Raw genomic sequence first — 18679 nt, forward strand, 5'->3', positions numbered from 1 at the left:
CTGCCCCTCTCCCACTTTACGTACTCCCTCAAAATAAATAAATACACTTAAAAAAAAAAAAGATGAGAAATATGACAGCATGTTTACGTGCTGATGGGAATCTAATAGGGAAAACTGAAGAGGCAGGAAGGCAGGTTATAATTTAGGAGAAATTATTGAATGAAGATGGGTGTCTATGCATAAAGTGATAGGAGGCACAGGTTGCTCATGCATACAGCAGAAACACAGTTATCTTCTGATTTCATATACACATAGGGTGGAGATAAATAATGCAAAAACTTGAAAGTCAAACACTAAACTTTATCTTTGTAAACAAAACATCATTAAAAGTTCTTTGGCACTAAGACATAGTGAGTTGTGTCGTGAGAACTAGAATACCATCAACAGATTAGTGAGAATAAGAAACTCTAGTAAGGAAGGGCAACAAAGAGACTACTCTTATGATTACTTTGTCAGGTTAAAGACTGTAATGGAGACTCTAAAAGGAAGAGTTTTTTTTTTTTTTTTTTTTTTTTAAATTTTTTTTTTCAACGTTTTTTATTTATTTTTGGGACAGAGAGAGACAGAGCATGAACGGGGGAGGGGCAGAGAGAGAGGGAGACACAGAATCGGAAACAGGCTCCAGGCTCTGAGCCATCAGCCCAGAGCCTGACGCGGGGCTCGAACTCACAGACCGCGAGATCGTGACCTGGCTGAAGTCGGACGCTTAACCGACTGCGCCACCCAGGTGCCCCTAAAAGGAAGAGTTTTTAAAAAGCATTAAATGCCTTAACTGGATTCAGCTTTACTTGGGCCTTAGAATTCCTTTCTCACCTACTATGGCCTGGCAGGTTCCTTAAAGCCTGGACTCCCACATCTTTTTTTTCCCTGAGAGTTGTTTTTGATCTTTCCAAGCAGAATACATCATGTTTGCTTGTTTTAAACTGAAACGATTCCACTACAGTAATTTTTTTTCAAGCTAATCTCAAATAACTGCACAGCTGTAAATTTCCCCAATTTTTTCACTAGCATCCTGTTTAATGCAGGATGTAAGCACTAAAATTTTATTTATTTATGAAAAACTACCTTTACATACATATCAAAATATTTATGGATGACATTTCATGTATGACATACCAATGTATGGATGACATTATAACGTATGGAATTTGCTTCAAAATGATGGGGTGCCTGAGTGGCTCACTTGATTGGGTTTCAGCTCAGGTCATGATCTCGCAGTTGGTAGGATAGAGCCCCACATTGGGCTCTGAGCAGAACCTACTTGGGATTCTCTTTCTCCCTCTTTCTCTATCCCTCCTCCACTTGTGCACGCGCTCCCTCTCAAAATAAACTTAAAAAAAAAAAAAAAAAAGACATGGCGAAGTGGAAAGTGGTGATTATTGAGGCTGAGTGATAGAAACATGGGGATTACCTCTGCTATTCTATTTTTTGCATATGTTTAAAGTTGATCATAACAAAACCTTCTTAATCCCTTTTGTGACTTTGCATTGTTAACACCAAAATCAAACCTCTTTTGGTTATTTTAGTTTTTCCCAAATGTTGTTAAATGTAAACCAATGGCATAAGCCAACTGCTATGAAAAGTAATCATACCTGAAAAGTAGTTTTCAAATGGGAGCTGTCAAGTCCAACCCCAGCAATTCCCAACGCAGATAAAGAACTTGGTGAAAATGCTTGAATCTGATTTCCATACTGATCTGTAACTATTACAACTATATAAAAAAGGAAAGTTTAATTTTAACACTTAAAATTATGCTTAGGAAAACCACTGTAACTTTGTCCTCTTATGTATTTTTTTGTAAAAAATAATACTTGTTTCTTATATAATCGCTACCAAAAAAAAAAAAAAAAATCAACAATCTACTTAAGTATGCTTATATTTATTATATATAACACTATTTTGATGTTAATCGTTAATCTTACTACAAAATTTGAAGAAAATAATTCAATATTATTCTAATTCAGGTAATATTCTAAATGTAAGAAAAATAAACGTGAATTCACTGATACGTTTACTTTGCACTTTTAATTTAATAGTTTTAATGTTAACTATTATTATTCTAACAAAAACCAGTATTTTCCCAAGAAACTATTTTTGCCAAAATGATTTTAAAGTAATGTCAGCCTAGGCAAAGACAGTAAAAACACAGCAATCTTTTCTAACAATAGATTTTAAAACACCAAATGTATATAAAACCAAAGCTTTCCTTTCAGATCATGTATGCCAAAATGTGAATGTAGGTAAGCACATATTCTAAAAGTATTTTAAAGAAAAAATGCAGACCATACTAACCTATTTCTCCTTGAAGCTCTTGGCCCATTTGTACTGTTTTTCCTCCTTTTAACTCACATTTTAAATGTTTAGGCTCATCAGGAAGTGGCCTGAAATTAGTTAAGAAAAGGCTTTAGTTCTACCTTTGACTGTAGAAAAAACTTAAGTTTTAATATGCTAAAGAGTAAGCATATATATATCACTCACTTTCTAAACCTTAAATACAACACCCCTCCAAAAATACCTCAATTTATATAACATCACTATTAAACCAAATAGAAACAGAGAAAAGACAGCTTGCAAAGTGTTAAATCATAGCATCCATGCTGGATTAAAAGGAAATTAACTGAGAAAGAAAAGGTGGGTCAGTAAAAATAACTCATCAAGAGATCAGGTGGCAGGTGGAGAGCAGTATATCTAAAAATTTTATCTCAACTATGGAGCCTGGAAATACTATGAAAACGGATGGAGGAATTCAAGTGAATAAGGTTACTGGAAGAGGTGAGCGAGAAACTGAGGCCAGGGTAAAAGATTTTTCTATATATATTTACATAAGTCTTCCCTTTTCTATCAGTAATACATAGTGGTCTGGTAGGACTCAGCTTTAATCACGAGCAATGAAAGAATTTTTCCTTCTGAGCAACACACTGATCACGCTGTATCTTTTATATTTTTTAATATCTGTCATTTCACAGGTGTTTTCACTGCTGCTTGCACTAGGAGGGCTTTCCTTTAATGACAGTTCTAGTTCTTACAGATACCAGAGGGTCATTAAGCACAGGGTATACTAAAGAATAAAATATTTAGGAATGGACTTAACCAAAGAGGTGAAAAGACTGATGAATTAATCACTATCTCCTGTGAAATTTTATTCCAAAGACAACCTACCTTATTTCACAGAAATTGCAATCTTTTCTACATTAAAAACAACTTTCACTGGTGTGCTTTGGAGACAAGTATTTTTGTTATCATATGCTGAATTTTGAAATACCTCAAAATATAATATGCCCACAAACCTTACTGTAAATGCACTTTCCAAAGACACATGATCATCTTGGAATGAAACCTGGCAATAGCGCATATCTTTCACAGATGTCGGTACTTGTACATCAGGAAGCAGACCCTGTAGCAAGTGTTCTTTGTTAATCTCAGGAGTCCAATTAACCTAAAAGAGAAATTTTAGACCTAAGAATAATATAAAGCTTAGCCTAATGTACTCCTAATGCCACTTATCTTACTGAAGAATCAAAGTTAAATTATAACCCATCTTTACCACCTCCAAAGAAAAAGAAAGTCCCTTTATGACCATAAATGACGGTGGTTCATACATATATTAGTGAGATTAAGAAGTTTCTCCCTCTTCTAAAGACTCCAACCAAAAAACTAGTACAAGTAATAAATTTAGTAAAGTGGCAGGATATACAATTAACACCCAGAAAACAGAAATGTTTCTATATGCTAAAAATGAAGTATAGAAAGAGAAATTAAAAAAAAAAAAACAACAAACCCTTTACAACTACACCAAAAAGAATAAAATACTTATGAATAAAGTTAACCAAAGAGGTGAAAGACCTGTACTCCAAAACCTACAAAATACTGATGAAAGAAACTAAAGATGACAAAAACAAAGGGAAAGATATTCCATGCCCATGAACTGGAAGAATACTATTAAAATGTCCATATTATCCAAAACAATCTACATATTCAATGCACTCCCTATCAAAATACCAACAGTATTTTTCACAAAGGCAGAACACATAATACTAAAATTTGTATGGTACCACAGGAGACCCAGAATAGGCAAAGAAATCCTAGGAAAGAACAACAGAGCTGGAGGTATCATAGTACCAGATTTTAAGACATACTACAAAGCTGCAGTAATCAAAACAGTATGATACTGGCATAAAAATAAACACATAAATCAATGGAACAGAATAGAAAGCCAGAAACAAACCCACGATTATATAACCAATTAATCTAGGACAAAAGAGGAAAGAATATGCAAAGGGAAAAGCCAGTCTTTTCAATAAATGGTGCTGGGAAAATTGGACAGCTATGTGTAAAGGAATGAAACCAGACCAGTTTCTAACACAATACACAAAAACAGACTCAAAATGGATTAAAGACCCAAATGTGAGTCCAGAAACCATAAAAATCATAGAAGAGAACAAAGGCAGTAATTTCTCTGACACTGGCCATAGCAACATTTTTCTAGATATGTCTCCTGAGACAAGAAAAACAAAAGCAAAAATAAACTACTGAGACCACATGAAAAGAAAAAGATTTTGCATAGTAAAGGAAACCATCAACAAACCTAAAAGACAATCTACTGAATAGGAGAAAATACTCGCAAATGACGTATCTAATAAAGGGTTAGTATCCAAAATATATAAAGAACTCCTACACCTGAATACCAAAAAAAAAAAAAAGAGTCCGATTAAAAAATGGGCATAAGACCTGAATACCTATTTCTCCAAAGAAGACATAAAGATGGCCAACAGACACATGAAAAGATACTCAACATTAGTAATCATCATGGAAATGCAAATCAAAACTACACTGATACCACTCTATACCTGTCAGAATGACTAAATAAAAAAACACAAGAAATAACAAGTGTTGCCAACCATGTGGAGAAAAAGGAACCCTCATGCACTGTTGGAAATATAAAGTGGTGCAGCCACTCTGGAAAACAGTATAAAGGTTCCTCAAAAAATTAAAAGTAGAAATACCATATGATCCAATAATTCCACTATTTGGGTGGAATACCCAAAGAAAACAAAAACTTTGGGTATTTACCCAAAGAAAACAAAACACTAGTTCAAAAAGATACATGTACCTTTATGTTTACTGCAACATTATTTACTATAGCCAAGATATAGAAGTAACCTAAGTGTCCATCAACAGACAAACGGATAAGGAAATGTGGTGTATATATACAGTGGAATATTATGCAGCTATAAAACACGTGGGATTGTGCCATATAAGACAAAATGGGTGGACCTGGAGGATATTATACAAAGTAAAATAAGTTGGACAAATGCCATATAATTCCACTCATAAGTAGAATCTAAAAAACAAACAGTAACAACCAAATGAATAAACAAAAAACAGAATCAGACATATAAATACAGAGAACAAACTGATGGTTGCCAGAGGGAAGGTGTGGGCAGGGGGGTGGGGAGTTCGGCAAAATGAGTCAAGGGGAGGGAGGTACAAGCTTCCAGTTATGGAATGAGTAAGTCATAGGAATAAAAGGTACAGCATAAAGAATACGGTCAACGATAGCGTAATAACTACATAACAGGACAGATGGTAGCTACAGTTGTGGTGAAGAGGCAAATTTGTCATCACTAGGTTGTGTGTAACCTAACTAAACTAACATAACATTGTATGTCAACTATACTCAAATTTTTAAATGCTTCCTCTTTGTCTTCACTGTTAATGTTACCATAGCTTTCAGTGGAATAAAATTTTTTCAGTCATTTCTTTCACGTTGTGCCATAGGATTACCACTGTGGTTACTATAGCTTAAAATAACATACACACTGGGGCGCCTGGGTGGCTCAGTCGGTTAAGCGTCCGACTTTGGCTCAGGTCGTGATCTCGCGGTCCTTGAGTTCAGGCCCCGCGTCAGGCTCTGTGCTGACTGCTCAGAGCCTGGAGCCTGTTTCAGATTCTGTGTCTCCCTCTCTCTCTGACCCTCCCCCATTCATGCTCTGTCTCTCTCTGTCTCAAAAATAAATAAACGTTAAAAAAAAATTTTTTTTTAAAAAATAAAATAACATACACATCAAATCAAATGATCAATTCTGAGAGTAATATTCAAATTTTTGTTAAAAGAAACCTCTTAATGGGGGCTTTGAATGAGATCTGGGTTAACTCCTATTCACTAAGATGAGAAAACAAATCATCTACCATTCTGGCTACCTTTGAGTCTTAATCCATTCTTGGATGCTTTTAGCTCTTTCATTTTAAATCTCTTGCATTCCACATACTAATTTGTTACTTGATCCCTTTTTTAAGTTGAGCACCCTACTTCTATCCTACTTTTCAACTTCCAATCTTTTCTATGTAAGAATTCTTAGTTCAACTTTCTCTTTTAGTCTTCTATAGTTGTGATTCTTAAGGTTTCACAGTTTAAGCTGTTCTAATCTTCTTAGTCACCTTTTTAATTTTAATCATCTTTTATACTGTATCATATATATAAAAATATATGTAAATATATATGTAAGTCTGTACAGACACCTTTTTTTTTTTAATTTAAATAATGGAAAAAGCAGGAGTTATACTTTTCAAAAAGGCTTTCTTCCTCCCACTCTAGCCGTGCTATCCCTTCAATAGATTCCCAGCTCAGGGCTAACTTTCCTCAATATTGGAGAACTCTCTAAAGACCACAGAAATCACTTTAAAAACTATACATATAATAAAATAACATTTGATATCTTTTATTGCCAATAAAGAGGTGCATGTTTTAAAATCTTTGGAACCCAAGAAGTATTTAACTACTAAATTTGAGCCAAAAGGTGTCAAATGCTGGTCACATGCTTATTGAACGGCAAAAAGAAGGTTATATACAGGTAGAGGCTCTCAAGTCAATGTTTCTTCTTAATCTTGATAAGAAACCACAATGTGGGAACCTAACTATGAGAAAGCAAGGAACCAGTTCAGAAGCCAGGTTCCTGGCACCACTATTAAATCACTCAACTTTAAGTCTACTGATATAGATAAAACACAAGTAGCCTCCCCTTCCAAGAAGGATCAGGATTATTTCTCTATCAATTCTCTAGTCCTTCATTACGGAGGGAAAAAAGAAACTGGATGGGACAAGGGATATTTCAAGTAAGATTTAAAAGTAAAGGCAGCTGAACCCCTACTGAACAATTCTTTTAAAATGTCAGATCCCAAGGGGGCACCCTGAATGGCTCAGTCAGTTAAGCATCTAATTGTTGGTTTTGGCTCAGGTCATGATCTCACAGTCAGGCTCTGCACTGGAAGTGGAGCCTGCTTGAGATTTTCTTTCCCTCTCCTTCTGCCCTCCTGCCACACGCCATACACAGGCTAAATATTAGATCCTATATCTGGAAACTCAAGATGACTATAGGATGAAATAGTACAAAGAAATAATTACCTCCTATCCCACATAGTAACTCTCCACAAATTTAGTTAATTGGGACCCCTTATATAAGGGCCTGCAAATGTTGGCTTTCCAGAGAAAGGGGGAATTGTTTGTCTCTAACTGCCTTAAAGAAAACTGGATTTTTAAAAATTATTTTCTCACACAAGATTTAAGGAGTTTTCTTTATGGATGACAAGCGAAAAAGTACAGTCAGTTCTATAACGTTTGGTTTGAAAATGCATATTTGTTTCAATGATATTAAAAAATTAGGGAACAGTTTGAGAATAAAGCAAATTTTATGTCTTATGTACAATTTCATCCATGAAAACAATAGATGAACCCAGAAAACTGTCCCCAGCTAAACCAATCCATGCAGAAATACACAAGTAACATAACTCAAACCTGCCAGCCACCTCAGGTGATTATGTATATTGAGCCACACATGTCCACACTTAGTGGAGTTTCCACAACTTCACAGTAACCCACAAGCTGCAACCCTTCTTGCACTCAGTTCTACAAAGTAAACTGACATATTATCTTAGTGTTTATGGACTTTTTAATCATTTAATGTGTTATTGTTACTAATGTATTGGGACTACTTTATTAGTTTTTTTTTTTAATTTTTAAGGCTGTATTCTTTTTTTTTAATGTTTTTATTTAATGTTTATTTTGAGAGAGAGAGAGAGACAGTGGCACGTGAGCAGGGGAGGAGCAGAGAGAGAAAGAGAGAGAAAATCCCAAGCAGGCTCCATGCTATGAGCATGGAGCCTGACTCAGGGCTCGATCTCATGAACCATGACCTGAGGTGAAACCAAGAATCAGACGCTTAACCAACTGAGCCACCCAGGCACCCCTTCTATCTTTTTTTAATGGGTGACTGATAAAATTTGAGTACTATGCCTCTAATTCCCATTTCCCCCATAAACCCTGTGATTTTTATTTGTTTTTACCCTTTTATCTGGCACAGTGATTTTAAGAAATGCATGTGTTTTGGGGTGTCTGGGTGGCTCAGTTGTTTGAGCGTCCGACTTTGGCTCAGGTCATGATCTCAAGGTTCATGGGTTCAAGTCCTACATTGGGCTCTGTGCTGACAGCTCTGAGCCTGGAGCCTGCTTTGGATTCTGCATCTCCCTCTCTCTCTGTCCCTCCCCAGCTTGTGCTGTTTTTCTCTCTCTCAAAAATAAACAAACATTAAAAATAAGTTTTAAAAAAATGCATGTGTTTCATTATAGCAGAACTGACTGTACCTTGAAAGGAGGAAGCACAGAATGCCCACTAGTCTTACAATCAATCATAAGAGGAGTGCTACAGGTATCTACTGTAGGTGACAACAATCTATTTTGATTTGGTTCTGTTAAATGAGATGTTAGGTTTCAACATACAGATTTACCCTAACAAGGTGCAAATGATAAATTTAAATTACAACAGATTGATGAGGACCATATGAAACTGCTGAGAATCTACAAAACTGTTTTCTAAGATCAGGCTTTTAGAGAGTGATATGCCAATTTCAAATGGTCAAATCAGGGCCCTGTAGTTAAAACAGTAACAGTAATGTTTCACTGTCTGCCTTTAACAGACCTTTGGTTTAGTGCCTTTAGAGCAGCTACAAATACTATACATTGCTTTGGTATGGTAATCTTAACCGTGACCGCAGCAATACAGTTGGTCAGGAAGTATACAACTAAAAGAGAATTCCAATCTTTGGCATTTTGCTAAGCGTCCAAATCATTTCTCTAAGTATGCATTTGTCACATATGAATCATTCATATGAATGTGCATAAAAAAGTTTTTAGTGTGGAATTTTTTTTTGTTTTTTGTTTTGGAAAGAGAGAGAGAAAGACTGCACACACACATGGAAGAGGAGCAGAGAGAGGGGGAGAGAGATAATCACACACAAGCAGGCTCCGCACTGTTGGTATAGACCTGACATGGGGCTCAAACCCATGAACCATGAGATCCGAAATCAAGAATCATAAGCTTAACTGACTGAGCCACCCAGGTGTCCCTACCCTGAAATTTTAAATAATAGTACTATTTGTCTCTGATAAGCTTCTTAGAAGCTACCTGATAAAACTTCTTGTTCAGAGTCTTCCAATCATAAAATGAACAAAATTCTTGTGAATAACTATTTGGAGATACTTACTTTAATTTTATCTGCTAAAGCTGATGTTATATGGATTTCTCTTTCTCCTTCATCATACATTTGAAAAATAAGATTATGCATAACATCGCCTGCTATCCAATTAACCTCATCCTGATGTTTGATCTGGATTGCCTTTTGTCCTTCCACACTGAATATCTGTAATCTCGCAACATGGCTACTAGGAAGCAACTTAATAGTCTTCTCCACGGGTGCCACATCTTTACAACTCTAGGAAAAGAGCACAGAAAGATATACTGAATGACATCTGCACTTTTTGAAAACCTATTTTTGGGCTTCAGTGGTGAGTCTTCTACATTGCTTAAGAATTTATGTCCAATATTATGGAAGATCATCTTATATACTGTTAATATCCATAAGTTTTGGCATTAAGATCACACTATACCATTAATAATTCCTATTTTATACCATCAAGTTATAAATAATGACAGTGGCCACATTCTTAAAGCCAAAAACTAGCATATTTGGATTTAAAAAGATTCGCTCTCCCTTATTTGTAATCACATGACAGATTTGGTGACTATCGTCTATTAATAAGAATAAAAATGTATGAAATTAGTAACTTCCCATAAAATCAGAAAATAGTTGCCATAAAATACACTATTTATATTGAAGCAATACATTGAATACATTGAATACACTGAAACTAAGTGAGTGAATAAGGTTGTTTATAGCTAAATGAGAACTCTAGATGCCATGAAGGCTAAGCGGGCACAAATTTTATTATGGGCACAACAATTTTCCACATATCAGTACAGATAAACTGGATTACACTAAACTGATTTTAAAGGCATGAAAAATTAAAACATTACATTCATTATTTCATAATCTAGGTCATAGTGCATTCCACAGGATATACAAAATTCAAAGTAAGCCTAAGCCTAAAATACTTTTTCAATCTTATTTAGCCCATTTCTCCTTCCTCATCCAGTTGTAGTCATTCCTATCAAAGCCCATTCAAATGAATGATGATATATATAAAATTCCTACCTTACACAATTATCAGGGAAATAACAAATACATCTTTACTATAAGCATATTGCATTTACTTGATTCAAACCCAAGAGTTACTGCCTTTGGACAACATTTTCTAATTGCATATCTGATCTAGATTCTTGGTCTTCTGCCTGCTGCTGTTCCACAGTATTTATGTAATTCCTAATGTTTGTTACTCTTTGCTCCCAAACCCAGATTCCTCCCAAACTCCAAGTCTCTTCTTCCTGATCTATTGCAAGATAGTATGCTCAAAAGCCTGCTGCCCACATTACTGAATTTAAAAAACTGCGTAACAGTTATTTGAAGGTTATCAATATAATCAGTTTGTAAAGAAGAGGAATGAAGTAACGAGCCATCTCATTCTAGTGAAAACAACACAGTCGTGTTTTGACCTTTTGTGACTCAAGATATGTTAATTGATGTATAATGAGTAGAAAGGCATCAGTTAATCAATTGGTTAGATTACTCATCATCTACAATACCAATAATGGAGAAATCACATTGAAATATTTAACTTAAGTATCTGTTGTCTCATTTTGCAACCTTAGGAGGTCAGTTGCTGGCCCTCTTCCAGGCTGGCTTCACCTTCAGCCATGATGTATATCCATCCAGTAACAAGTATCCTACTAGTACATTACCACAAAACTCTGCTTGAAAATAGTAACCATGTATTTATTTTTAAAATTATACATATGAATTATTTATATGTCCTTCACTGGTTGTTTACCAAACTTTCTAAGAAACAAGTGTTAACTATAAGAAACAAAAAAATAAAACTGACACATAAATACCACATTTTAATAGAAGAAAAAATTAATTTTAGGAATATGTAATCAATAGCCATAGATATTATAAAAGCTTTAATCAAAATTACTAATATAAAATGTTACTCACTATACCATTTCACATTGCCTTTTTCTTCACCTTAGCTAAAAGAACCACAAATACCTCATTTTTAAGTGTCAAATATTACTTAAAATATTATAAAGCTGTTAAAAATATTTGTATGAAAACAATATAATATCAATGAATAACAATAACAACTTACAGGTATTTCAATTTTTGCTTTCAGAGTCTGGTCTTTTTTAATGTTCTGCACTTGAATTGCAGATCCTGTTAAAATACTGGTTCCAGAACTGCTGCAGTCTACAACGTAGACTGGAAGGTTTGGAGCCCCGAAAAACTATTGAAAACATACAAAATAATTGTAAGACCCCAATGTACCAAATTATTCAAGAACTATTATTTAAATTTTCAAATAATTTCAAATACAGCTACTATTTCTGGCTATAAATTGGAAAAAGTGAAACAGAATTCACTGATACTCTAGACAACTGCTGAATGAAAAGAGTAATTTTCTATAATTCTAACTAAAATTTATGTCTTCTGAAACACCAACTTCCTCAACCACTATTCTTTTTTTAAATTTTACCTATTTGGGTTTTCCTTTTCTTTTTGTGCCTTTTTTTAAATTTTAACTTATTTTCATTTGTCTACCCATCCCTAACCCTGAAAGATCATTCTACCCATAAATTAAATACTTCATCTAAACTGAGGGGAATGGACCAAGAAAGGATGGGTCCATTTGTAGACAAAACAAAAATGTTTTGTCTATAAAATTCTTTATGAAACTTGATACAGTTAACACCTTTACTGGCTTACAGATGCTGAAAATATAGGCAATGAGATACCCACAAATTTCTCCATGGAATAATCATTAAAGGCCTAAATACAATTTAAGTCTCACTATAAAGTAGGTACAAGAGACAGTCAAGTCCACTGACTACCATAGGACTCAAAATAAAATCTACATATTCTTCTTACCCTACAGTAACTTACCTTACAATGAACAATCAATTTTGGTTGTGTTGTTATATTGTCTGATTCATCCAGAACTTCTACCTGAAATGGGAAAGCTGTTCCATTTTCTATAACTAAAATTTCAGAATCAGGTTTCACTTTCAATCGATGAGGGGGACCTACCAGAAAATTACATAATGAAATACAGATTCAAGTTTCTAATAGAGACTGAAATACTGAAACAACAACAACAGCTTGTAACATTTCAAGTTTTAAGATCTTAAAAATGACAAGAAAAAAATAAGCAATATCCATGTTTAACCATTTCTAGCCCCAAAATGTATAGATTCTATGAATGATCAGAGTTGTCTCAAGTATATATATGAGGTCTAGACTTAGTTTTATGCAACAAGCTATAACACAGTAACTAATGCTAGAAATTACCTAAGGTGTAAAACCTTAAAGAGATCCTGGAAAAAAAATATTCAAGAAGAATTTTTAAAAAATACTTTTACTCACTTTAACTTTACACAATGATTAGTTTCTCAAAAACATATTAAGAAAAAAACACATTTTAGGTTAACAGTATTCAAAGGATTAGTTTATGTAATGATATAACCAGATAATTTACTTGTTTGTCCACTACTTTGATGTTACAAGCAAGCTACAAGTTTCCTCTTAGATCAAAGAGGGTTGTTCACACTACTGTACCAAGATGATTTGATGTGCTCCATAAACATTGATGTTTAAATACAATTTATGATAAATGCTGATAACAAAAATTCACAAAGAACAGTTACGAAAAACACTAATGTTAGCAACATTATTTACTTTTTACTATATGCCATGCAGTGTGTTAAGTTTAAGCACTATTCTCATAATCTTCACAATAATCTTAATGAAAAGGGCAATATATTATCCTCATTTTATAAATGAGAAAACTGGAATCCAGAGAGATTAAGTATCTTGTCCAGGTCACATGACTAGTAAGCAGCAGGCTCAGGTTTATGTTCTAAGTAATTTGAAACTTCTTGACTATTATCATCATACCATGCTACTTTTTACTTCACAATTTTCATTGTCAAATTCAAAAATAATGCCATACCATCTAGTTACTAAGGATTTCACTACTCAAATCTATACTTTTTAGCTAACCTCTAAAATAAAAGCACTGCAAGTGTTTATTAGCGTTTATTATTTTTTTAAAAAGTGTGTGTGCGTGCATGTAATCTCTACACTGAACACAGTGCTCAAACTTACAACCTTGATCAAGAGCCATATGCTCTTCCAAATGAGCCAGGCAGGTACTCCAACAATTTTATTCTTATACTTCTACCAATGTGCTAATTTAAACATCTTCATCAATTTATGCTTGAGGGAAGCATCAAACTATTTGAATTTGTACAAGGATGTAGCTTACATGTTTCTTTTCACATCCAAAAATGGTACAAAGTGGGGCACCTGGGTGGCTCAGTGGGTTGAACATCCAACTTCAGCTCAGGTCATGGCCTTGTAGTTTGTGAGTTCATGCCCCATGTCAGGCTCTTTGCTAACAAACAGCTCAGAGCCTGGAGCCTGCTTCAGATTCTGTGTCTTCCTCTCTCTCTCTCCCCCTCCCCTGCTCATGCTCTGCCTCTCATTGTCTCTCAAAAATAAATATATGTTAAAAAATTTTTTTTCAAATAAATGGTACAGAGTCATGTGAACAAAGATATGACAATACTATTATTAATAAAACAGAGCTAAAACTGACATACCAATCACTATTGTAGGTATTTTACAAGCACATCTCACTTTGCACAGTACTGTGTTAGTGAGAACTCATATATATTGGAACTGTGTCCTCCATTCAGTTACCAAAAAATCTTGCAAAGTGAGGGTTGCCTATATTAACTCATTTAATCCTCATAACAACCATGAGAGAGTAGATGTCTCATTTTATACTTGAGGAAACTGTGGTATAAGACAACTTTACCTAACTCATAAATTACAGAGCTTAGATTCAAACCCAGAAGGGCTAATACCAGAATGTATTATCTTGAACCTAGGACAGACTGCCTCTCAAATTAGCCAGCATTTCCTACCCTGTTACTTTAAGGTAACTTCATTATCAAGTTGCTAAATCATTATCAAATTAACAACATAAATTCATGAAAAACTTTTCTTTTTAAAAAAATGAAACATTTACAGTTATATCAGAAAAGATAAAGACAGGTCCGGCTCTAATATAAGCCTAATTAGTATATTTCTAAGAGTGGTTCCCTAATACATTTTCAATATTCCCTTTCTCCCAACTACTTCAGAGCTTTAATAATGTCTTCCTAAAGGTTTTCCTTTTTTGTTCTATTAGTCATTTCTGTCAGTGATTTGTTTCACATTCAAATGTATTTTCAAGACTTATACCATAACCAAACGAAAAAACCATCTCATCATTGTATTTTATAATAGGAATATTATTTTAAAGGTGATTATTAGGAGTATTTCTTAAAACATTACCTGGTAGTAATCTAATTTTTAAAATCTGTGTGTCTTCTTTTAAACCCGGCAGAATAACCTTCAAATTAAAATTCTGTTGAAAAAAATTACTTTAATTAAATCCAAGTCCTAAATAGCTCAGTAGTTTATCATCTCAATTCTGACTTTTGCTTTTCATTTCCATAACATTACAGAAATCTATTCAGTAAATTTATACTAAAATTATCATTTATGTATGTAAGAAATAAAGGTCAAAAAAATTAACTTCTATTACTCCCTTAGAGATACCAGCTTCTTCTAATTCAAAAGGAATAACCTTTGAATAATCAGAATCAAGATGGGGATTACAAAAAATACAGAAAATAGTGAAGTGTAAAATACCAAAAATCTAGAAATCTCTAAATGCAATGTAGTACTCTAGATTAGATCCTGGATTGAAACACTAGTTATTAGTAAAAACAAAACAAAACAAAAAAACTGGTAAAATGTGAATAAAGTTCACAGTTTTGTTACTAGTATTGTAGCAATGTTAATTTCTTAGAATGGATAAATGCTGACTATATAAGACTAATAAAGGAAACTGGGTAAAGAGCATATGCAAACTCTCTATACTGTATTTCCAACTCTTCTGTAAATATAAAGTTATTTCAAAAAAGATTATAAAAACCTAGAAATCATTTTAGTTTTTTTAGTAAGCTTATCTTACTAAAGTCAAATTTCCCTGATTTTCAAGTTCTTCTTCCAGAAAACTCTGAATTCCAAAAGATGTACAGAACTTGACCTTTAATTTGACTAAACAATACAGTATAGCATACAATATTTAAAGACATTCACATGCTCTATTTTAAACACCATTTTGACAGAAAAATTTTAAATACATATTGTAAGTTAATGATGCAGTGAAAAAAGGCTATGTATTACTTGTTATTAGCCATAGTAATCCCTTTCGTCATGTAAATCTACTAGCTGCTTTATATACCTGACTGAAAAATTACCTTATTGGAATTTGTATTTTTTACTTTCCTAACCTTATCCCTCCTCAACCACTTTCCTTTAATCCAAATACCAAACCCAATACGTTCATAAATGTGAGCTAAACTTTCTCATACTTTTGTGTTCTAAAAAGTTGAAGAGAAAAAAGAAACATAGTACTGGGTCACTGTTGAAAAAATGACTTTGAATATTAAAAGACTGGAATGAATATGAAGACAGCGAAAAATATCTAATTTACTGTTAAACAAAGGCAAACATGCTAGTTTTCCTTAGAGATGTAAAAGTTCAGTGAAATATTCCTAATTCTTAGGAACACCATATTGTCATCCTGTCACAAATACATGTTATCTAATTTGAAATTTTCCATTTCATTTCTATGACAAAAGAAATAAACATGTATTATAATATTTCAGTACAATGCTTACCTTGCCTTGACAAGAGTTTACAGGGCCCCTAGCTGTAACACCTCGAATTACACAATTTGGTCCTTTGGTTATTTCTTCATAATGCAAAGATAAACCACTGGAAAAAATAAATTTTTTTTAACTTCCCCTCCATAACTCACCAAAGAAGCTACAAATGTGTTACTTGCTCATGTGCCATTCTCATGTCTAATTCACTTTTCTAATAAAATATTATTTTAAAAAATGGAATAATTCAACCAAAGAAAATTCCCAGAAACTTCTTTTATAAAGAAAAATGATCCGGGGCACCTGGGTGGCTCAGTCAGTTATGCGTCTGACTTCAGCTCAGGTCATGATTTCGCAGTTTGAGCTCAAGGCTCACATCAGGGGGTGCTGACAGCTCAGAGCCTGGAGACTGCTTCAGATTCTGTGTCTCCCTCTCTCTGCCCCTCCCCTGCACGCGCTCTTTCTCAAAAATAAACATAAAATAAATGATCCATAAGTGATAGCACTGGGCCATACCCTATAAATGATAAATTATAAAATGTAAAACATCATTTATTGAATAAGATACAAAGCAGGAAATCAACAAATGCTAGACCAGGTCTAAGAAAAGGAAATATACAAATAGGCCACGTGTCCCTGTTAGGGACATCTTCAGACTTTGCCATGTATTTTCTTCAAATCTTTCACCCAGTGAGATGTTAGAAAATTTGTGGAATTATACACACACACACATACACACACACACACACGTATATATATTTTGAAGTTTATTTTGAGACCGAGAGAGCGCGCGTACGTGAGCACAAGAGTGAACAGGGGAGGGGCACAGAGAGAGGGAGAGAGAGAATCCCAAGCTGGTTCCATGCTGTCAGCACAGAGACCAATGCAGGGCTCAATCCCACAATCCTGGGATCATGACCTGAGCCGGCAGCAAGAGCCGGACACTCAATCAACTGAGCCACCGAGGTGCCCCATCTGGCACTTATTAAACTGAATAGCAATTTTAGATAAAGTCCAAATAATCAAGTATAGTCTTATGATGTAACTTTGTTAGAATATATACTGAGTTCCCTAAATCATCTTTGACCACATGTAGGTCCTTATGTTGTAAACATTTTACTCTTGTCAAGGGGTAAGGTGAAGGAAGAAAAGGAAAAGGCAGAAAAAAGCCTAAGTTTTCTGAAAAATGGAATTTAAATATTTACAGGTATTAGTGAATAAGTTATAAAAATTAAATAACATGCCTTGTTCAAAAAAAGCTGTAAAGTGACATGTAAGATAAAATAGACTCCTTAGGAGAAATGGATATTAAAGATATACATCTGCTTTCGCTATCTCTTAAATCTCTACTTTGAGAACAAAAGGATTTCTTTTATTTACTGTTAAAAGGCTAAGCATAGGAAGGAAATGAAAAAGAGACAAGGACAATAAAACTCATCTCCTAGAATACAGGACTTAGTAGTCCCTCAAGAAAACTTAACCTTAAAGAAAAAAAAAAGTAACCTTAAAATAGCAATGGAAAAGGCTAGAAAACAAACTATGACCCAGAATTTCTATGTACAGCTCTGGGGCTGGTAAGAGAAAGGTGGAAAAAAAAGATTGATGAAAATTTGGACCCCCAGATCTCCCCTCTTGGCCTGTGGCAGATGACTGGAAGATTAATCTCTGACAAGGCTAAAACAGAGAATCTCTACATGGGGGTGTGGGAGGACAGATAAACAAAAGATAGGATAAAATACTAAAAAGTATAGAAGGAGTAATCCTGAATAAATGCATAAGGATGCTGAGACCTTCCCATCCCTATTCCCATCCCAGCCCTGTTCCTGGACTGGCTAGGAACCTGGACAGCCAAACCACTCCCCTCCAGGCAAGAGACTAAATATTTGAGAAAACTGCCTAGCCCAAGAAAAAGACCTGAAGATACTGACAACAGGATTTTCCCCCAATAAAGGATTACAGATATATCATCCTATAGTGGAGTTCTTCATAGTCAACAGTTTCTCCCACATTCTGTTTCCTTATCTACACTTTAGTCATTCAGTTATAAGCAGAAAACCAAAGACTACCAGGTATCTGAAGAGATAAAAAACCAACAAACAAAAAGCAACTTGGAGAAAGATTTTCTGTGCATATAAACTTTAAAAAAAACAAACCATCATTTATCAATGAAAAAACGTATTACATTTACAAAACAAGATCTACAAAAAAAATAAAAAAATTTCAGGGAACCAAGAAAACTCTTGGAAATTAAAAATAAAGCAGAAAGGAGGATTGCCTGAGTGGTTCTGTTAAGCGTCTGACTCTTGATTTTGGCTCAGATTATGATCTCAGGGTTCGTGGGTTCAAACTCCACATCGGGCTCTGTGCTGACAGCATGGAGCCTGCTTGGGATTCTCTTTCTCCTCTCTCTCTCAAAATAAATAAATCATCTTTTTTTAAAAAAAGCAGAAA

The 18679-nt window shown here is 34.3% G+C and overlaps 1 protein-coding gene across 1 annotated transcript in view; it reads right to left on the reverse strand.

The window, feature by feature from the left end:
- Positions 1-18679, reverse strand: part of SMCHD1 (structural maintenance of chromosomes flexible hinge domain containing 1) — a 156068-nt gene that overhangs the window by 78003 nt on the left and 59386 nt on the right. Inside the window, exons 21-28 of the mRNA XM_078435388.2 lie at positions 16244-16340; positions 14847-14919; positions 12390-12529; positions 11599-11733; positions 9537-9764; positions 3288-3436; positions 2293-2381; positions 1593-1711 (exon numbers count right to left, since the gene is read on the reverse strand). Coding sequence (XP_078291514.2) covers positions 1593-1711; positions 2293-2381; positions 3288-3436; positions 9537-9764; positions 11599-11733; positions 12390-12529; positions 14847-14919; positions 16244-16340 — 1030 coding nt within the window. The remainder of the gene's footprint in view (positions 1-1592; positions 1712-2292; positions 2382-3287; positions 3437-9536; positions 9765-11598; positions 11734-12389; positions 12530-14846; positions 14920-16243; positions 16341-18679) is intronic.

The sequence above is a fragment of the Panthera onca genome, chromosome D3 (genome assembly GCF_046562875.1).
Source record: "Panthera onca isolate mPanOnc1 chromosome D3, mPanOnc1 haplotype 2, whole genome shotgun sequence".
NCBI lineage: Eukaryota > Metazoa > Chordata > Mammalia > Carnivora > Felidae > Panthera > Panthera onca.